At 40.6% G+C, this 22610-nt stretch overlaps 2 protein-coding genes across 2 annotated transcripts in view; both read right to left on the bottom strand.

Annotated features, from left to right (window-relative positions):
- Nucleotides 1–3385: 3385 nt before the first annotated feature.
- Nucleotides 3386–16635, bottom strand: LOC105987449 (olfactory receptor 10AD1-like). Its single transcript, XM_013018712.1, has 3 exons — nucleotides 16598–16635; nucleotides 16274–16450; nucleotides 3386–4328 (listed from the first exon to the last, which is right to left on the bottom strand). Exons 1-3 carry the CDS (start codon nucleotides 16633–16635, stop codon nucleotides 3386–3388), a joined length of 1158 nt encoding a protein of 385 aa, XP_012874166.1.
- Nucleotides 16636–16640: 5 nt separating this feature from the next.
- LOC105987448 (olfactory receptor 10AD1-like) overlaps nucleotides 16641–22610 on the bottom strand; it is a 57954-nt gene continuing 51984 nt past the window's right edge. Inside the window, exons 3-4 of the mRNA XM_013018711.1 lie at nucleotides 19499–19597; nucleotides 16641–17604 (exon numbers count right to left, since the gene is read on the bottom strand). Coding sequence (XP_012874165.1) covers nucleotides 16641–17604; nucleotides 19499–19597 — 1063 coding nt within the window. The remainder of the gene's footprint in view (nucleotides 17605–19498; nucleotides 19598–22610) is intronic.

Genomic DNA, 22610 nt, shown 5'->3' with positions numbered 1-22610 from the left:
ATTCGCTCACTGACCTTGTCCATGAGCTTCGGCACACGCTGAGGAGGACATTGGCTGTGCGGGTTTCAGGCTTCCAGGAGGAAGGTGGAGGTTCAGAGTGAGTTTGCAATGGTCCCGTTGCAGAGTGGCTGCTCACTTATAAGCATGGGCATCTTGGCTCGCCATGCCTTCATGTATTCCTCCTCCTTTCTCATCTCATTCCTTCCCCTCTCTCCCCTCCTCCATCCTTCCCCCCTCCCCCCTCCACACATACACACACATTGAGGCAGGCAGCATCTTCTAATTGGTTACTATTGGGAGACAAATTGTAATAAAGCCAACTTCCCTTTCTTGAGGACTGGCTATTCCAATGGAATCCCTAGAGATATCTTGTACCATTCCTTTCTAAGACTCTGTTGTGAGGCTTTGTCCAAGGCATGTGGCCTGGAAGGCCTTGTAGAGTCCCAGGTTTATCTAGGAAATTTATGGTCACTCTACTAGATAACTTTATGGATAAGGGGACCTGCAAATATGATGATCCTTGTGTCCTAGGTTTTGAATCTGTGTCTCCTTTAACTATTATTCTTTGATTTCCAAATTAAACCTTCAATTGCTTTTCTGCAAGGGTTTCTGCTGACTTAATTCCTATTCCTGTGTCCTCAAGCAGACATGTCCCACTAATATTATACTATGTGAAAATGAGCAGTAAAGGTCTTAGCACCCATGCTGTACCAGGACCATATTAATAAATAGACAAAAAAGCTCCTGGATTCAGCATATATATACACATATATATGTATATATGTATATATATGTATATATGCTCAAAGCTGATGCTATACTACACTGTCACAGCTCTACTTTCTGCTTTTTGACGGTTAATTGGAGATAAGAGTCCTAGCCCATGCCTCAGCTGGCCTCAAACTGTGGTCCTCAAATCTTAGCCTCCTGAGTAGCTAGAGTTATAGGTGTGAGCCACTGGTACTTAGCAGTCTTTCCCCATAATCTTCATCCTTTCTACCTCTTCAATAGCAAAATTATCTTCTTGAAAGCTATAATACCCTTCCTATTTCCAATCCATTCACTCTTCTTGCAGTATCCTTTATGGTACTGCCAGTAAATTCTGCACAGTCCAGAGAACTCCAGAAATTCTCTAATGTCCTCAATTCTCAGCCAACTTTTCTACTTGAAATCATTTACATTCCTAATAAGGGAGTGCACAGCCTTGTCTTTTCTTCACATACTTGTCAAGATTTCTTGTTTTTTAATTTTTATTTTTTTTGGGTCCAGTCATGGGGCCTGAACTCTGGGCCTGGGCACTGTCCCTCAGCAGTTCAGCTCAAGGCTAGTGCTCTACCACTTGAGCCACAGCGCCACTTCTGGCTTTTTTCTTTTTTTGCTTATGTGGTGTTGAGGAGTCAAACCCAGGGCCTCAGGCATGCAAGGCAAGCGCTCTACCACTGAGCCACCTTCCCAGCCCTAGAAGATCAATTTTTAAAGAGGACTTCATCAGCGTAGGAGATAATAGCATCAATTGGTAAGTGGCAATATATTAGACTAGAATATATGGACACCAATGGCAATAATTACCAAAGTGAAGAGATGTCCTATACAATGAGAGGAAATTGTTGCCTGAAAAGGGACATTAAAAGAACAGAATATGTAAAGAACTGAAAAATGTAAAGAAATATGTAAAAAAAACCTTCAGAAAACACCCAAGAACAAATACTTGCACTCATTACTTGACATATAACAGTAACCCTTTTGCATTCTACCTTTACAGTTAAAAAAAAAAAGAACACATACTGTCTTTATCTAGGCATACAAATGAAACAGTTCTTAAATTTATTTGGTTTTTATTGTTTAGCCAAGGAGTAGCAGTGAGCCAGCCAGGAATGTAAAGTTGGTGAGGGTGGATGTATTTGGTTCGAAGTAGGACAAAGGAGAGAATTTGAGTAGGAATCTATGTTAGAGGTAGATTGAAGGGCATGATTGGATAAGAAGCATTCTATAATTTGAAACAATTCAAAGTAGTTAGGCTTATCCCAGATAAAGACAAAGAGGTTTTAGAGAAGGTTTTATTACCTCCAATGCAAACAGAAACCCTGCCAACAGGTGCGGTGATGATAGTTGTGCAGAAAGAATTTGTATTCTGTTTTCTTTTGTTTTTCTTCCCTATTAATACTTTTTGTCATTTTTTTCTGCCTCTTTTTAGTAACCTTTGTCAACTTGACACTATTGATATCTTGGGGTTCATTTTATTTTGGTCAGTATATTTTGGAGCATTTGGCAGCTCCCCTGGTCTGTGCCTTCTGGATGCCTGTATTATACCCTTTTTTCCAGTTGGGATCCTCCTCCCCCAAATTGACAAATAATCATTTTGGAGGCCACACTGCCCCTTATTGAGAACCCTATTCTACACCATTAATAGAGAAATAGTTGTAGAGAGGCTAGAGAAACATGATTTTATTGTAAGCAAAAGAAGAAACAAGCAGAAAACTTTAAAAATTGTAAATATGTACTCCATGACCTACATCTAGGCCAGTGATAAATTTTCAAATAGAGGCATGTATGTCAGTGCATGCCTGTAATCCCAGTAGTTAGAAGGTTGAGGAAAGAGGACCATGAGCTGAAGAATTTGTTTCAAACAGCAACAATACAATATTCGCAAGTAAATACACAAATAAGTTGAAGTGCCCTTGTTCCATTTTTGTATAATTCAGCCATCTCTATAAAATAACCTGATGAAGATGTTTTGTTTTATGGTTCAAATCCCAGTTTACAACTCAGGGAAATTGGTGCTTTCAGACTTTCTATTCTCTTCAGCATCAATCTATGCCTATTTGGCATAGAATACATTCTCCTGTTGGCTTTGGCAAGTAATAAACACTCATCAATACTTCTTTTTCCCTAGACACTTATTTGAAGAACTTGGCAGCCATCACCTCTAGGTGGAATTACATAGCACAAGGTGTGTTTGCTGTTCCACACATCCACTTGTGCCTTTCCATCTCCTCATTTCTCCAAACTCTACGTCTTACTAATTCACTTGGTCTCAGAAAATATTGGTCCCCACAGCATAGTCTGGTTGACTTCTTCAATCACGTTTTCATGAAAAGCATGCCTGCCTGACCTTTCTCAAAATAAACTCCCTCTGCACAGCACCCGTGTCTCTAATTCAGAAAATCTGTTTCTGAATGGCATCAGGGAGGATCAGTCTATGCTGGAAATGATATCACATAGAGGGACCTCAGACAGCATGAGGAACCTTCAGTGACTCTGGTTCCAAGGACACCATAAACCCTTTCCTAGAGCCTTTCAGCACTGGGGAGTGACTCGTTTGTCAAAGCTTGGGAAGGGGCAACCTCGCCCTCCGCAGGTGAGGGAGCTTTTACGCCAGGGCCTTCTAGACAGACTCTGAATGGTCCATGCCAGTTCTCCCAAGGGCTCTTCCCATGGCCCCCTTCATTTCCTTGTTGCGGAAACTATAGATGATGGGGTTGCAAATGGGAAAGATGAGGGTGTAGAGGAGGGACAAAATCTTGTCTTTGTCAGGCCCATGAGTGCTGCGGGGATTCATGTAAGAGAACATAGCCGATGAGTATAAAAGGATGACCACGGTCAGGTGGGAGGCACAGGTGGAGAAGGTCTTTCCTCGACCTGAGGGGGAGGCTTTGCTGAGGATGGAGGTCAGGATGCGGATATAGGAGATGACCACAAGCACTGTGGGGCTCAGCAGCACCACGGTGGCATCAGCAAAGATCATCTTCATGCTGAACTGGACGTCCCCACAGGAGAGGGCGATCACTATGGGGGCCTCACAGAAGAAGTTCTCAACGTGGTTGTCTCTGCAGAAGGGATTCCGGAATGACATGTACTCCAGAAAGATGCCATTGATCATCCCAAAGATCCAGCAAGTACTCACCAGGCTGACACAGACCTGCCGCCTCATGATCTGGGCATAGTTGAGTGGGTGGCAGATGGCAACATAGCGATCATAGGCCATGAAGGCCAAGAGGATGCATTCCGCCACACCCATGGAGAAGACCAAATACATCTGGGTCATGCAGGAGACAAAGGAGACCGTGTGGTTCTTGGTCAGCAGGTGGACCAGCATCTGTGGGATGGTGTTGGTGATGAAGCAGACATCCAGCAAAGACAGGTGGCCGAGGAAGAAGTACATGGGGCTGTTGAGCCTGGGGATGAGGCCGTTCATGGCCATGGCGAGGCTGTAGAGGACTAGGAAGAGGGTGAAGAGGAATGCCCGCGTGTAAGGGGAGCTCTTCTCAAAGCCCACAAGGATGAACTCTGTGACTGTGCTGCTGTTGCTTGCATCCACAGTATGGGCCCTGTTTGAAGATGGAGGACAGGAAAAGCACAGTCGAGATTATTGTAGGGTAATGCAGGGTATTCATTTAAGTCTAGAAAGCCAACCATGAGACAGTGGTAGAAATCATTTTGGAACTCATTAATGTCTAGTAAATTGGAAGCGTAATTGAGTAGTAAAAATGACAGATCTAACCTGTAATTCTAGCTATTTAGGATATTGAGATCTAGAGAATTGTAGCTAGAAGCCATCCCTGGCAGAAAAGTCTTTGAGACTCCATCTCCAATTAACTAACAAAATCTCAGACTAGATGCTTCACTCAAGAGATAGAATGCCAACTGTGAGCAAGAAAGCAGAGTGTGCAAGGCTTTGAGTTCAATCCTAGTTCTAGCATGCACACATTCATGCATAAGCACATGCGCGCACACACACACACTCACTCACACACACACACACACACTCACACCAGGGTCCCCAGACTCTGTTATTAAAATTACTAAAGATCGGGCTGGGAAGATGGCTCAGTGGTAGAGCGCTTGCCTTGAATGCATGAGGCCCTGGGTTCGATTCCTCAGCACCACATAAGCAAAAAGAAAAAAGCCAGAAGTGGCACTGTGGCTCAAGTGGTAGAGCGCTAGCCTTGAGCTGAAGAGCTGAGGGACAGCGCCCAGGCCCAGAGTTCAGGCCCCACGACCGGACCCGAAAAAAAAAATTACTAAAGATCAAGAAGGTTAGGATTACCCTTTACAATAAGCTTACCTTCTTCATGAATTTATTTAAAAAAGTAGTAAATAACAAATAATGAGAAGAAATTCCAACATTTTAAAATTCACACACATTATTATACAGATCAATTAATATGGAAAAGTTCTCAGTCCTACGTTATGTTCAAATCACCAGATGATTTGCCAAGTCTTTCTTATCCCTTAGCCAAGTGAAAACACTCATATACCACAGCAATTGGTGCCAATAAAGCATGGCAAAAGTAAATGTGCTCCATTTAAATGATCAAGTGTAAAATTTAGATTTGCTGAAATGCAGCAAGTCTCTGTCAGGAGTTTGGTGGTATTGTGGGAAAAATGAACCGAGTATCTATTGTACAAGACTAAACTCTTGGCATCCTAGGTATTTGTTGTTTTTCCTCAATGGTGGTCTCATTGGACTCAAATATGAGGGGGATACCAAGGATCTACTATGCCTGGTTTGGTCAGGCCCTCTGTTACAAGGCCTTCAATATTAAAAGATTAGCCACTTTTGCATTCAGAGGTGAGAGAGAGAAAGAGAGAGAGAGAGAGAGAGAGAGTGAGAGAGAGTGAGAGAGAGAGAGCGAGAGCGAGAGCACTAACTATGCCTGTGGCCTGTATCAGATGAAGAATGGTTTAAGGAATGGAGGAATGGAGTGAGTTGAAGGGAGAGCATGGCACTTGTAGTGTACAGAAGATCACAATTAAGAAGTAGTTGTGAGGCATTTAAAGGTGTATATTGATAGAAGAAAAATATGGTGAGTCGTGTGTACCTGCTTTAAGATGGTGAGTAGCATGAAGTTTCAGAACAATAGAAGCATTCCAAGTCTTAGGACTATTTCTCCTGGGAAAGTAATTTGCACAATTCTGGAAACAATCGTGTCAAGATCTACCTAGTAGTTCAGCTTTCCCCAGATTCATCCCCCCCCCCCCCCCCCCCCCCGCCACTAGTCACTGCTGCTACCCACTCTGTCACTGCTACTCCTTGAAGTTCTAGATTCCCTTTAGTTATGCTCTACTGGCAGTGTCTAGGCAGTATCCTCCTCACTTCAAGTGGTTCTTAGATAAAGGACTTCTGTTAAATGTCCACAGATGGAATTGAAGGAGAGATTCTACTATTTCCAGTGTGGCTGGGAATCCTGCACTCAGTGGACATGTTGAATGTCTCAGTGACTTAGAATTCAAGAATCCTGGGGATTGTTTTCTTTTGTTCTGGTCCTTGGGCTTGAATTCAGGACCAGGGCTATGTTTCTTAGCTTTTTTTTTTCCTCTCAAAATTTGTGCTCTACCACTTGAGTCACAGCTCCACTTATTGCTTTTGCTAGTTAATTGGAGATAAAAAGTTTCAGATTTTCCTGCCCAGGCTGGCTTCGAACTATAGTTCTCAGATTTGTGCCTCCTCAGTAGTTAGAATTATAGGCATGAACCATTGGCACCCAGTTCTGGGAGTTTCTTAAGGAGATATTGAAACCTAACCCAACAAATCATTAAGAAGTTCAAGAATTTACTTTGCCACGTACAGTATTCTTTGATACCCAACATTGACTGTCTCATTGGATACTATTGCCAGCAACGCAAGCAGGCATTTATCTGAATAAGTAGGATAATTTATTGGTAATAATAGCCTACCTCATTCTGCTTTTCTGCTGACAATGACATTTGTCACCAAATTACTCTGGCAAGTAACAGAGAAGATCTCATGATATTTAAAACATTGCTTGTCCAAGGAGGATGGTCTGTCCTAGTGGTCTGCTCTGGAAGAGAGAAATGTCCACTGATATTGTTAGTTCTTTACTATTTTTTTTTAATTTTATTTTATTTTATTTGTGAACATACTGTACAGAGGGGTTACAATTGCATGGGCAGGATAATGCGTACGTTTCTTACCAAGCATTGCAGCCTAGTTCTTTACTATTAATAATGAATGTTTACAAGAATTACTGTACATGTGTACAGCAATTGGTAATAAGATGTGAAATATTTCATGCCCATAAAAGCTGCTTGTTGCTGAATAATCTTATTCTCTACATTTATGGTTTTTGTCTCCATCCTTGACTTACAAACTACACACACCCCTGTTAGTTGAAGAAATATTAACAACAAAAGAAAAGTGTTTAGTTTTTAGCTTGAGACAAACCCATATTTCTCTGTAAAAGAAAAACCCTTGACCTTATGACTATGATTTCTGAAACAAATCTTTTAAGAATGAGCACTAAAAAGATAATTTACCAGCTGGGTACCAGGGGCTCACACCTGTAATCCTAGCTACTCAGGAGGTTGAGATCTGAGCATCACAGTTCAAAGCCAGCCCAGGCAGGAAAGTCCATGAGACTCTTATCTCCAATAAACCACCAGAAAATGGAAGTGGCGCTGTGGCGCAAGTGGTAGAGTGCTTGCCTTGAGCTAAAGGGCTGAGGGACAGAGCCCAGGCCCAGAGTTCAAGCCCCATGACTGACAAAAAAAATATCATTTACCATGATCAATTTGGTTCCATTTTATGGATGCAAGTATGGTTCAATAAACACAAATCAATAAACATAATGTGGTGCCTAACCAGACACAAGGATAAAAATCTTATGCATTTACAAAAATGCCTTTGACAAATATTCAACATTGTTTTATAATAAAAGCTTTGAAGAAGCTAAGAATAGAAGAATTATACCCAAATATATATATAGAAAAAACTACACAGAATAGATGTATAGCCAACATCATACTATATAAGGAAAACCTGAAATAATTTCCTGTAAACTCAGAAATGAGACCATGAGGGCTACACTCCTCACTCTTACTTGATATTAATAATATTAGTGGTTTTGTCTCACTAGAAAAATAAAGCAAAAGAAAGAAATTATAGAGTTTCAAAAAGGGAAGGAAGAATCAAATTCTCCTTATTCACAATGTTATTATTTCAAATGATCAACATTGAACATGTACAATGTGAGCATGGAAATGTGCATTAAAGCCACAGTGGAATATAACCTCACCCCTTTTAGAAGTGTTGGCAAGAATATGGAGAAAAGCAAACCTTTGCACACTGTTGGTGTGGATGAAAATTGCTTCAACCATTAGGCAAAACATTGTAGAGGCTCCTGAAAAAATTAAAAATAAATTGACCATATGATCCAGCAGTATATATCTGGCTATATATTGAAAGAAATGAAATCTGTATATTAAAGATATAATTCCACTTAATTTCAATGCAGCATTATTTACAATAGTGAAGATATAGGATCAAATGACAGCTATCATTACAGGAATAGTTTTAAAATGTGGTATATAAATTCACACATATATATACCTATACATACATGAAGAAATAACTAGTCATTTAAAAGTATTAGAGTCGCAGGGCGCCAGTGGCTCACGCCTGTAATCCTAGCTACTCAGGAGGTTGAGATCTGAGGATCACAGCTCAAAGCCAGCTCAGGCAGGAAAGTCCATGAGACTCTTATCTCCAATAAAACCACTAGAAAACTGGAAGTGGTGCTGCGGCTTAAGCAGTAGAGTGCTGGCCTTGAGCTGAAGAGCTCAGGGACAGGGCCCAAATCCAGAGTTCAAGCCCCATGACCGACCAAAAAAAACTATTGGAGTCTGTCAGTAGGGAGAAGAGAGATGAAACTAGAGGACATTATCCCATTATCCTGAGTGAAGTAATCTGGGATGAGGGGAGCTGTTTATTAATGGGCACAAAACTTCACTTGGGGACAATAAATTCAAGAAATCTGCTTTAGAGCATGTTGACTATACTTGACCACAATATATTGTATAATCTTAAATATGGGAGAATACATTTTACATGTTTTTATTAGTAAAGAACTATGCCATAGAAAATAGGTTAGTTTTTAACCATATTTTTCAACATATACTAGATTACAATATTACAGTGCACACTATCAATATAAATAATATTCTTTTGTTAATGAAAAGCAGAATTCTAAGGCTTACTGAGTCAAATTTGGGTCAGAAATTGAAATGACTTTGTGATTCAAGGTAAATCACTTACAAAATGTTTTCCCCTGACCACTTAATCCTTTGGCTTCTAGATCAAATCATTTTAAAATGATTTGGAAAGCTGATGTATAAATTAAAAATATAGAATATTAAGTGTTTGTGCATTTAGAAAATGCACCCAAAAGTTAAGCTCATCATATATAAGAGGCAGTGATGCCCAGCACAAAGGAGAGTAACATACTGATAGAAGACTTACATAGAATATGACTCAATGTGTGGGGTTGGCTGGCAGAGTCTCCACTTCTTTTTTCCTCTAAAATGAAGATGAACTAAAATGACACAATGAGTGCCTGGCGTGGACTAGACAACAAACATGAGTGAGTTCTGATCTCTGTTTCTTCTCATCTCCCAAGGCTTCCCTCATGCATGGAAGGAACACGGCAGGACTTGGCCAGCCTCCAACTCATCTGCTGAAATGTTCCTGCAGAAACCCAGGGAGAAGAGAGGCTCTCACTCACCCTGTCTAATCCTTCCCAATGTTTCCTAAATACTTTACCTCTACTTTGGCTTTTTCCTGATCGATTTGGGAGCCTTTCCTCTGAATCTGGCTCCTAGAAACATTGCTAACCACACTCCCCCCCCCCAAACAATAACAACACGGAGAAAAAGCAACAACCATGGAATCTCTGCTGTGCATCATAGCCTCTTTTTAGATGGCCAGCCATCCTTGGCTGGGCATGGCTGGCTCACATCTGTAATTCTAGCTAGTCAGAAGGCTGAGATCTGAGGGTCATGGTTCAAAACCAAACCAGGTAGGAAATCTCATGGATCTTTGTATCTAATTAACCACCAAAAAGCCAGAGGTAGAGCTATGGCTCAAGTTGTTGAGCGCTAGCCTGGAATAAAAAAGCTCAAGGACAGTGTCCAGGCCTGAGTTCAAGCCCCAGGATTGGCACAATACAAGAAATGAAAAGAAAAGAAGGGACCATCCTTGAGTCATTTCTTAGCCTCCTTCCCTAGGGAACAAGAAAGAAAAATATCAAAGGAGAGTAATTAGGGGGCAAATGTACAGACATGCACAGACCAAACGAGGAAGATTCAGAGTTGAAAATGAGACTAAGAGTTGGAATAAGAGAATCTATCCTAGGAGAGAAATCTCACTAAACATAAGAGAAGGAAAAAGGTGAAAGCCAAAGAAAGCATTATAGTATAATTGAGGACTGTAGGGTAGGATAATACACCTAGTTCATCAGCAGACACAGGTAGCAAGAGCCTTAATGTATAGATAAAATGAATAAATAAATAAGAGGAGACAAAATACCAATATGGAAAAGAGTCCTAGAGGCTGCCAACAGGCTGGGCCATGCCTTCCCAATGAGATAGAATAAGAACTAAGGAGCAGGTACCCTCCTACGCTCTAGAAACAAGAGACTGACCTGGGAGTCTTCCTCCCCATCCCCAGCCTTTGGAGACTGATCTGTGCAAGCCAGGCTGGTCATTTCAGATACATCCAAACCATCTTCCCATCAACAAGTACCAAAAGGGCAGGCTGGCAACCTGGAGAACCTGAGGGAAACACAGAGCGAAGAAACAGAGGCAGTAACTAACAGAAGAGCCAGGACAACACTTAGGTAGACCTATAGAGTCAAGATCTGCCACTTCTCCTCGAGGACCACGGTGTGCAGAGTCCCAGGTGATGTGAACACAGATGGTCACTGAGGTAGCCAGGGTACATTCACTTCTGAGCATGCTCATAAAGACAAGGTCAGCTTCATAGTAGAGTGAATTCACTCACTGGCCTTGTCCAAGGGTTTCGGCACATGCCAAGGAGGACATTGGCTGTGCTCGTTGCAGGTACAGAGTAAGGTTGCAATGGTTCAGCCGCAAAGTAGCTGCTCATTTATAGACTTGTCATCTGGGCTCCTTCCTCTAGTGCTTTCCTCACCTTCTCTTCCTTTTTCTTTTTTTATTTTCTTTCTTTTTTCATATTTTATTTTATTTGTAAACATACTGTACAGAGGGGTTACAATTACATGGGCAGGATAATGCATACATTTCTTACCAAGCATTGCAGCCTCCTCTTCTCTTCCTTTTTCAGCCCATCACACACAGACATACACATGAGCTTTCAACTAGTTGCAATTGGGAGCCAGCTGTATGTAATAAGGCAAACTATCTATTCTTAAAACCTAATATTTCAACCTTATCCCTGAAGATAGTTTTGTACTAGGCCTTTCTAAGACTATTCTGTGAGACAATGCCCAGCACAGGTGACCTGATAGACCTAGCACAGTCTCAGATTTTCCTAGGAAATTTGTGTGCCTTCTATCAGATACATTTATAGAGAACTTGCAACTATTATCCTCAGCCTCCAACTTCAAGTCCTTTAACTCTTGTACACCTACTTCCCAATTTAACTTTGAATTTTAATTTTCTTCCTGGGTCTCTGCTGACTTAATTACTAGGACTTGTGCCCCAATTAGATATTTTCTTATATCATTATATTAGGTTTATCCCAAATGGTCCTGTATCAGAGCCATATATTAACTGATAATTCAATAAACTGATAGACAAAGATCCTTGATGGAGCATACTTTTCTAATAAGTTGTTCTTTCTTTTTTGGAAGGAGGGAGTAGCTGGTTCTGGGGCTTGAACTCAGGGCCTGGGCACTGCCCCGAGCTTTGTGCTCATAGTGTGCGCTCTACCACTTAAGCCACAACTCCACTTCCAGTTTTTGGGTAATTAATTGGAGATAAAAATCTCACAGATTTTCTTGCCTAGGCTGACTTCAAATTGCTGTCCTTAGATCTCAGCTTCCTAAATAGTGAGGATTACAAGCATGAACTACTGGCAACTAGGTTACAGTGGCCTTTGTAAAATTAGAATTGTTCCTATTTTATATTTGGAGACTTTTCAGAATGGTATCTTCTCTCACTCCTCTGTAGAATGGGAAACTGCTAACTGCATGATAGTAGAGAGTAGATGATCCTTACAAGAGACTAGAGAGGAGAAGAGGAAGGAAAGATGAGAGATGGAGCAATGGATGCAAACTTTCAAGTAGAAAAGAGGAATAAGTCATTGTGTAGTAGCATGTGGGGAACTAGTAATAATGCATCATATATTCTAAAATAGCTAGAATAGAATTTGTTTTGTGTGTGTCAATACTAGGGCTTAAATTCAAGACTTTGCTTGGCTTTTCTTCTTAAGGCTGACAATTTACTACTTGAGCCTCAGCTCCACTTTTTGCCACTTTCTGGTATTCATTTTATTAGACAATGAGTTAGCTTTTCCATGGAGTTACACCTTTTGAACTATATACCTCAGCTCCAGCTTTTTGCTGGTTCATTGTGATACGAGCCTGACAAACTTTTTTTTGCCTTGCTGGCTTCAAACCTTGATCCTCAGATCTCAGTCTCCTGAGTAGCCAGGATTACAGGCATGAACAACCAGTGCTTCTATAGTTAATTGCCTTTTTCACTATTCCTACCAGCCTCCAGCTGGCTTGGGCTCTCAGCAAACTGTGAAACTCTGATCACCTTGTCCCAGTGTTTGGTTGATAATTTGCTCTGAGACTTTCATGATCTGCTGAATCTAAACAGAACAGTTGTGATTCAGTTTGTCCAGTCTTCCTCATTTGGGTAGTGATGGCAGGCAAGTATTCCAAGATTTGTACTCTTTATTGTTAGACTGCACTTATAGCTTATTCTTTATCTTTTGGTTCGAGTATCCATATTAATTTCCAAAAATGAGAGTTCTTATTATTAATGGTTACCATTCCACATATCAGTTTATAAGTACAACGCAACTTGATCAGTATCATCCCTTTCATCATTCTTCCACATTCTTCTCCACAATTTTCTTCTTTTCATGGGATGTGCATTGAAGATTATGACTGGATTCCCACTTCCTCTCCATTTGTCTCCCCCCTTTCCCTTTGACACCATCATACACATACCCAGCTTCCTGGTATTCATTTTATTAGACAATGAGTTAGCTTTTCCATGGAGTTACACCTTTTGAACTATCTCCTGCATAGACCTTACTTTGATTCATACACTGTACACCCTCTCATATGTATGTTTGCTTGTATGTTAGATCTTACTTCCAAATATAAGAGAAAACATGCCTCATTTGTCTCTTAGAGCCTGACTTACTTCAATTACGATCTTCCAGGCCCATCCATTCTTTGCAAATGATGTAATATCATTCTCTGTAAAGCGTGAGTAAACTTCCATTCTGTATATATACTACACTGTCTAACAATTGCATTGTAGTCAGATACTATGGTCTGTGTGGTTTTAATTCTTTGAATGATTGGCTCCGTGAAACAGTATGTGATTTGTTCTGAGAAATTTCCCATTTGTGGTTGATTCTGTCTCTAGTATGTACCAATTTTACTGAATTAATCAGTGTATTGTAAGGAAGGGAATGACACCTTTAACTAGACAATTAAAGACTGTACAGAAATATAGTCAAGATGAGGCGACTCAACTAGGGGGAGTGAAGCACCCAGGGGCTACATTATAAGGAATATATATCACCTTTAAAAGGACAGGGAGAGCTGGGAAGGTGGCTCAGTGGTAGAGTGCTTGCCTTGCGTGCCTGAGGCCCTGGGTTCGATTCCCCAGCACCACATAAGCAAAAAGAAAAAAGTCAGAAGTGGCGCTATGGCTCAAGTGGTAGAGCACTAGCCTTGAGCTGAAGAGCTGAGGGACAGCACCCAGGCCCAGAGTTCAGGCCCCATGACTGGACCCAAAAAAAATAAAATAAAATAAAAGGACAGGGAAGGGCGCAGAGGTATCTGTAGCTAAAGGCCAAGCTCATAGGATGTGGATGACCAAGGAAAGCAGCGGGAGAATGAATTCCTCACAGAATGTCCTCCTGGCCTTCTGATTTCTGCTAGCAGCTGGAATTAGTTGAACTCAACTAGAAATCAAAGGCAATCAAAAGCACTAACAGTCAGTAGTAGAGTGCCTAGTATGGCCCAGATCTGGGGAGAGAAGTGTGTTATTTGTTTTTAGAGTATAAGAAGAAATATCCAGCACACGGGAAATGTAGAGCAGACTCTTCTGGGTACGTGGAACACATTTCCTATGTAGGAGGTATTAGGATGAGGAAAATTACTTGACAAAAGAAGCAATTGTCATTTTCAGCTGGGAGGGGGAGAAGTGAAATGCCATGATATGATAGCTTAAGTTTATGTGCTGGGGAAGGGAAGGAGATGGGAAGATAAACTGGAAAAACTGTTGAAATTCCAGAAAGATTTCCCATAAGAAGCCACAGAGGGCATTGAATAGCATTTGTTGAAGCCCCAGTGAAGACGAGAAAAGTCAACAGGTGGGAGTGAGCCAGCTAGGAATGTGAAATTGTGAGCATGTAGAAAGAACCACTGGGGGCTGGGAAGGTGGCTCAGTGGTAGAGTGCTTGCCTTGCATGCATGAGGCCCTGGGTTCAATTCCTCAGCACCACATAAGCAGAAAAAAAAAGGGCAGAAGTGGTGCTGTGTCTCAAGTGGTAGAGCACTAGCCCTGAGCTGAAGAGCTGAGGGACAGCGTCCAGGCCCAGAGTTCAGGCCCCACGACTAGACCCCTCCCCTCCAAAAAAAGAAAGAACCACTGGGTGGATATGATTTTGTTTGGATTAGGGAAAGGAGAGAATTTGAGTGAAAAATCTAAGCTAGTGGGAGATGGAAGAAGATGACTAGATAAGAACAGTCCCATAATCTGTATATATTGGAGTAGTAGGCTTTGGTTCTGATATACATAAACACAGAGGTTTAAAAGAAGATTGGAGGGGTGCAGTCATAGGGCTTGAGCTCAGGGCCTGGGCATTGTCCCTAAGCTCTTTTGTTCAAGGCTAGCACCACTTTGAGCCACAGCTCCATTTCTGGTTCCCTGGTGGTTAATTGGAAATAAGAGTCTCATAGACTTTCCTGCCCAGGCTGGCTTTGAAACCATGATCCTCAGATTGCAGCCTCCTGAATAGCTAGGATTATAGGCTTGAGTTACTATTACCTGGAAAGATTTTTTTTTTGGTATCACAACTACTTACAGAGAGCATTGGTTACCAGGGCAATACCAGCACAAATCCTATCTACAAGCAACTGGATAGTGACTTTGCAGATAGATTTCTGCATTCTCTTTTCTTATAGGTTTCCTTCTGTTACTCTTCTTCCCATTTGAAAATTTCTCATCTTTTTTTTTTTGCCTTTTTCATACCAGTTTTCAACCATAGCACTATCAACAAGTAGGCTGTGTGTGTGTGTGTGTGTGTGTGTGTGTGTGTGTGTGTGTGTAATGTAGAGATTCTCCAGTGTGTTTGGGAGTGTTTAATAGCATCCCTGGCCTGTGCTCTCTAGATGCCTATAGCCTAAACTTTCCTCCAAATGGGATCTCCAAAAATGTCTGAAGACATTGTCAAATATCCTTTTAGAGGTGATCTCATCCCTGGTGGACAACTTCATTTTGCACCATAGATGAAGGAGTAAGAGTAGAGACAATGAAATTAGAGATGTGGGAAGAGAGTGTGAAGGAATGAATGCATTGTGAACAACACAAGAGATAAAATGAATGCTTCTAGACTATATATACAACAAACACCAAGGCCAGTGGTTAAAAAGCTCCAAATGGAGAAAGTTTTGGTGGTGTTTGATGGCAATCAATTATCTGTTAAGCCTTTATGTGAATAATTGAAATCATTTGCATATAAATATGCAAAGAAGTTCAAGTGTCCTTGTTCTATTCTTATACAAGGCAAATGCCACTCAATGATACCCTGACCTTAAGATATTTTGTTATATAGCTCTATGGTCCATGTACAACTTGGAAAACTTGGTGTTTTCAGGCTGTCTTCTCTTACTTCTGCCCTCTGTGTTAATCAACAATCCATACCTAATTGGTATACAATACTTCCTCTTGCTGGCTTTGACAAATAATATAAACTCATTGGTTAAATCTGATTCCCCCCACCCCATGAAACCTAAAGAACACTGGGACTACTATCCATGGATATAATCATATACATCACAGTGGTTTTTTTCTCCAACCTACTGTTTATATCTATCCTCTGTGTATTTAATCTACTCTTTTTCCAAAGCAAAGCACTACTAACTGATTTCTCCCCTTGAATCAAATGCTCTTAAAGGCATAGTCTGGTTGTCTTTTTCAATCACTTTTTCTTGAGAACCATGCCTGCCTCTCCTCAAGCTATGAAATATCTATCTATTCTATGATGGAAGTGTATTACTAAAACTAATCATGAAACAGATACCCTGCAAAGACAGGTGGCCAAGGAGGAGGTACACAGGGGACTGGGATCTGTCTGAGCCTGGCGTCTGTCCAGGTGATGAAGATGATGATGCTATTCAAGGCCATGATGAGGCTGTAAGGGGCTAAGAAGAGGGTGAAGAGGAATGCCGCGTGCAAGGAGAACTCTTCCCAACTTACACTGGAAGTAAAATCAGACAGATGAGCTTTAGACATTAGGAGAAACTTCCAAGTCTAGCTCTGGTACCAAGAAATCCATGGACGCTCTTTTCCTGAAGCCTTTCAGTACAGCGGATTTACATTTTGAGTTGGGAGAAGTGGTAACTACCTCCACACTAGGAAATCAGGCCTCTTCTCCATGGCCATGTCTACTAGACAGATTCTGCCTGGGCTGGGCCAGTTCTCTTGAGGGCTCTCCCCATGGCCCCCTTCATTTCCTTGTTGCGGAAACTATAGATGATGGGGTTGCACATAGGGGTGATGATGGTGTAGAGGAGGGAGAAAGGCTTGTCTTTGTCAGGCCCATGAGTGCTGCGGGGATTCATGTAAGAGAACATAGCCGAGGTGTAGAAAAAGATGACCACAGTCAGGTGGGAGGCACACGTGGAGAAGGTCTTTCCCCGACCTGAGGAGGAGGCTTTGCTGAGGATGGAGGCCAGGATGCGGGCATAGGAGGTGACAATGAGCACCATGGGGCTCAGCAGCACCACAACTGCATCAGCAAAGATCACCATCAGACTGAACTGGGGGTCTCCACAGGAGAGGGCGATCACTATGGGGGCCTCACAGAAGAAGTTCTCAATGTGATTGTCCCTGCAGAATGGACCTCGAAATGTCATGTAATCAAGAAGGATGCCATTGATCATCCCAAAGATCCAGGAAGTACTCACCAGGCTGACACAGACCTGCCGCCTCATGATCTGAGCATAGTTGAGTGGGTGGCAGATAGCAACATAGCGATCATAGGCCATGAAGGCCAAGAGGATGCACTCCGCCACACCCACACCAAACACCAGATACATCTGAGTCAAACAGGAGGAGAACAAGACAGTGTGGTTCCTGGTCAGCAGGTGGACCAGCATCTGTGGGATGGTGGTGGTGATGAAGCAGACATCCAGCAAAGAGAGGTGGCCGAGGAAGAAGTACATGGGGCTGTTGAGCCTGGGGTCTGTCCAGGTGATGAAGATGATGAGGCCGTTCATGGCCATGGCGAGGCTGTAGAGGACTAGGAAGAGGGTGAAGAGGAATGCCCGTGTGTAAGGGGAGCTCTTCTCAAAGCCCACAAGGATGAACTCTGTGACTGTGCTAGTATTCTTTGCATCCACATTGTGGGACCTATTTGAAGATGGAAGACAAGAAAGTCATAAGCAAGTTAGCTACCTAGTGGGTACCTAGCAGGTAGCTTATTCACTTCTATAAAAAGAGGTCAGGGGTCAAATGAATAGAATTGACTGTAAATTAAAATTGCATGAAACCATAGGAACTGGTTGCACCAGGGTCACAGATATGTCCATGTTATTTAAGCTACAGGAATGGAACCATATCCCAAACCTAGGAAAGTGAAGTTAGCCAGATTGCTCTTGAAATTTTGTATCCAGTCCTGGAATATTCTAGATAGGCTTTCTCATTGAGAGCAGTTTTCCAGTAACAGCAAAACTGAGCAGATTTCCCTTATTTCTGCATCTGCCACTACCCTGCCTACAGCATAATGGTACACTGTGGTCTATTCATATATTTACATCGACTCATCATTGTGATCCATATCTGAAGCTTACACCAGAGTTATCTCTTTGACTTGCACAGTCCGTGAGGTTGCAATGGCATGCTGACCATCCTAACTGATAATATCCAGAGTAACTCCAGTATCACTTGATGTTTTCCTCTCATTTCTGCCCATCACCCTCACTGATGTGTTTTGCTCTTTCTATTGTTTTGATAGGTTCTCTAACTTTCCATGGTTATCCACTGGCAGGTCTGTGACCATATACAAACAGGATGGTAGAGGATGGAGGAACCATGTAACAAATTCTTGAGGAAGACAGGGGAGAATCTGAGAGACCTCTTTAAATAGCAACATTTTCCTATTTAGAATAGAAACTTTGCTTTACTGTGTAACCTCATTGAGTGGGACTAGATTCGTAGGAAAAATAATAGTTGTGTAACAGTGCTTCAAAAAATTCTGTGATGCTGGGTGCTAGTGGTTCATGCCTGTAATCCTAGCTACACAGGTGGCTTAGATCTGAGGATCGTGCTTTAACACTAGAGCACGCAGGAAAGTCTGACACTCTTACCTCCAATAAACTACCAAACAAACAAACAAACCCAGAAGTGGAACTGTGGCTCAAGTGGCAGAGCACTAGCCTTGAGCAAAAGAAGTTCCGGGACAGTTCTGAGGCCCTGAACTTAAGCCCCAGGACTAGCACCTCACCCCCTTCCAGATAATTCTGTGATAGTTGGAAAGCACAGGGAAAGAGATCATTTTTCAGATGACTGCTGAAAAGAGAGACAAAATTAAACTGGTAGCTGAGCAAAATGAGTGTTTACAGTAGTTCTGTATATTAGCTCCACATTATAGACACTTGCATTGTTTAAAAATATCCCATGCTGTATACAATAGCATTAAAATGGAAGCTATTGACAGGGTTTCAGTCATGAACAGTTAAGAATTTAATTGAGATATAACTCTATCTATCTAATCTATCTAATCTATATTTTTATGGTATGTTCAGTGGTGTTATGATATAGTTTTACTTTGTGGAATGGTTAACATCAAAATAATAATATATCATGGCCACATATACCATCAATAATCTATAATGTTCTCCAGGTGATTCTAATATATAACTAAAGCTGAGCATCATTCAACTGGAGAAAGTTGTCAAATAGCCATGGGCCAATAGAGCTACAAAATCTGAGAGTTTCATAAGCAAGTTCTTTCTAATTTTGCAGCAATTTTCAGAGGTGTTTCCAAGGCTACTAAAACTCAATGAAGAACAGAAAAAATAAAACTGTTGGATGACTCTCACAATGTCATTACATTATGATGACCAAAACCTGAAAAAGTACACAAAATAAAGTTATAAATAAGATAATTTATTAATAATGGAGAAATACACAAAAGGAGTTGTCAGCAAATATAATTCAACAATATATTCAAAGAAAAGCCAAGAGAAATTCATTGCTGGGTTCAGGTTATTCTAGTAGTAAGCATCTTATTAAACTATCTTACCATATTACTATATTGAAAATTAAGAACTTGGAATCAGTTCTATACACATTAAAGAGCTGCTTGGCGAAGTTTGCCCTTAATGCCTGATTTTTAATAATTCTGATTAAAGTAGGATTAGAAATGATTGTAAAGCAAACTATGTTTTGGAGATTGTTCTATATGTCACTAGTAGCTCCTCCAAGCTTCACTGGAAATCTTACCTATTATATAGTCTTTCTGTAATTTTGTTCTGTAGAAACAGTGAAAAAGGGTTAGTAACTAGCATAAAGTTGTAGTGAAATAGTGAAGGTCAAAATCAAAATGAGGGAGTGTGATTCCAATAGTCTCATTGTCAACTACCTCTTCACACTGCTCTGGGCTTTTGGATGCCTGAAAAAAAAAACATTAGCCAAAGTGTCTAGACAAATGAGTTGAAGGAGTGGCATACTGGTAAATGCTTAAAAACGACTCTAACTCTTAATAAATGAATCATCTTATTTGTAAGGTATGCCATTTGCTTGAGTGTAAATACTCCCCCTATGACCTTTTTCCTCTATGGATGTGACACTGGAGAAGAGATGCATCGCTATTAACTGGATTTCCTACCAAGAGGAGATAGATAATAGGAGACTATAGTAAGAAGACTAGGAAGTGATGAAATTTGAATTTATTCTCTTTGCTTTTAATTATAGGTTATTTATATGTTTATATAATTTAATAGTTGACTGTGTTTAACAACCAATTTTCAAAATTCATGAAGAATTAACAGTGAGCTCTTCTGAGTTGGTACAGCTATACTTCAATACTTCACTAAGATAAAAATGAGTGGGTACAATTATGATTTGCAAGTGCCTGTTGCAAGTGCTTACAGTCTCAGGCTATAATTAGAAGGCCAGAATTTCTACCTAAATTTCTCCCAGTAGGTGAGAGTAACAGGCAATAATTCTGACCCCACTGTTCATTTTTGCCCTGGAAATAACCCAATATCCTTCAATTGGGCAATGGTTGCATGAGCGGTACATACCCAAATTGGGAGAGGATTGTGGAAATCATGTCTTACCCCATTCTGGTGCTAGGAATGGAAATGGTCTGCCATAGAAGCACGGACACAGGTTAGAGCGACGATTTCATGGAGCATGAGGATGAACTAGTCCAGATGAGACATCTGATGTTCGGATATTTTCTGGGAGAGAAGATGCCCTTGTTGACAAGGATAATGAAATTACTTACCATTATTTCAGAGACATATGTACTTAGAAATTATCTACTATGTCAAAGTTATTTATCCATTGTAGTTTATAGAGCACATAGTATCTCACCTAATCCACTATAGTTCAATAAAACAGATCCTATCTCCATTTGCAGTTTCAACAAGCTGAAGTAACTTTGCTAAGGTCATTTAGCTAATAAATGAAAGCTGAAGCATTCTTCATCCTTAGAATGCATTTCCCTCTACATCAGGGTGTCTGGGGTACTACCACCTCTACGGGCAGTTATACCTTATACCATTAATGAATGCCCCATTTTGCTGGGAACACACACACACGCACACACACACACACACAGTTTTCCTTAAAGCTGATAATATAGTTCCTTCTAGCTTCTCGTTCTTTGGTTTAATACACAGGAAGGAATAGTAAGGAATGATTTATTAGTGCTGAGTGAGGCTCAGTGGTAGGGTTCTTGTGTGGCATCACCAGGCCCTGGGATTGATCTATACCACCATCACGAAAAAAAGTGATTTATTATCCTTTGTATGTAAGGGAATAAGCCTTTGAGATCTAAAGACAATCATTAATCTTCTTAGCCTATTTCCTCAGACTTTCTTACTATTCTTATCTCCTCATTAACAAGACAAGAAATAAAAACTAAGAAAGATATTAACTAAAGACACGGAGGTAAGTTATGATAAGAACAACTAAATAAGCACATACAATTTGCATTTGAAAGTCAATGTGTAGGTCAAACTTCAGCACCCAAAAAGAGGGAAAATTTTTTTTAAATGAAAACAGGAAAAAGTCCATATAATTACAAGCCAAAGTGCAGATCAAAGAACACATTCCTAAAACAAAAAATTATGTTATGATGTAGGAGGTTGAATCAAAAGAATGCTGAAAAGAGAGACACACAAGAAAAAATCCTGGGGATATCCTTTCTCAAATATTACCATCAGCTGTTTTTCCCTCTCATAAAACAAGGTAAGACTAAACAGAAGCAAAAGGAAAGCATTAGGCTAGAGAGAGGAGGGCTTCCTAAATAGGGATTTTGAACTATGAAAATGACTGACAAGGGAATGATGAAAGCATTTTCTGTGGTCTTCAGAAATGGGATAGATTATGAGATAGCATGGCTCCTTTTAGTTTTAGCTCAAAAAGGTCCTAGAGCCAAGAGTAGACAGGACTTGTATGTCCTTCTGTACATCAAAAATTACTTACTTAATTTATTTATTTAATGTGCAGATCCCGGGGCTTGAATCAGGCCCTGGGCACTGTCTCTGAGCTTTTTTTGTTCAAGGCTAGCTCTCTACCACTTCAGACACAACTTCACTTCCAGTTTTTAGTAGTTAATTGGAGATATAAGTCTCATGGGCTTTTCTGCCCACACTGGCTTTGAATCACAATCCTCAGATCTCAGCCTCCTGAGTGGTTAGGATGAAAGGCATAGGCCCAGCTTTATTTTTTAAATAAATAACTGGTTAGAAAAATACAAGAAGCAGCACTATATTAAGTATATTTTAATAGAGAAATTATCAATGACAAGATTATGAGAGAAAAGCACAAGACCTCAATATATAGAAAGGGAATACCAATTCAAAGCTCATTCAAAATCACTAATGATCAACTAATACTTTAAAATATATTAGATTCCATTTCTAACCCATTAAAATAAAAAAATAAAAACCATAACATTAGTGCATCTTGAAGTTTCCTTATAGATAGGAATATGGGTCAAGGGCTTTTCAAGATCTTTATTTTCTTTAATGTAGAGTACTTTATAATCTAGGAAATCCATGGACCTGTATTTGAATCTGGCTTCACTCCACAACAGTGTGATCTGAGGTGATTTAAGTTACCAAGTCTAAATCTTTTCATCTTTAAAATGTAAAAATATTGGTGCCTACATTATTAGATTA

Source organism: Dipodomys ordii, unplaced genomic scaffold, assembly GCF_000151885.1.
Source record: "Dipodomys ordii isolate 6190 unplaced genomic scaffold, Dord_2.0 Scaffold42, whole genome shotgun sequence".
Lineage (NCBI taxonomy): Eukaryota > Metazoa > Chordata > Mammalia > Rodentia > Heteromyidae > Dipodomys > Dipodomys ordii.
The sequence above is the reverse complement of the archived record's forward strand: the minus strand, read 5'-3'. Positions and strand labels throughout refer to the sequence as shown.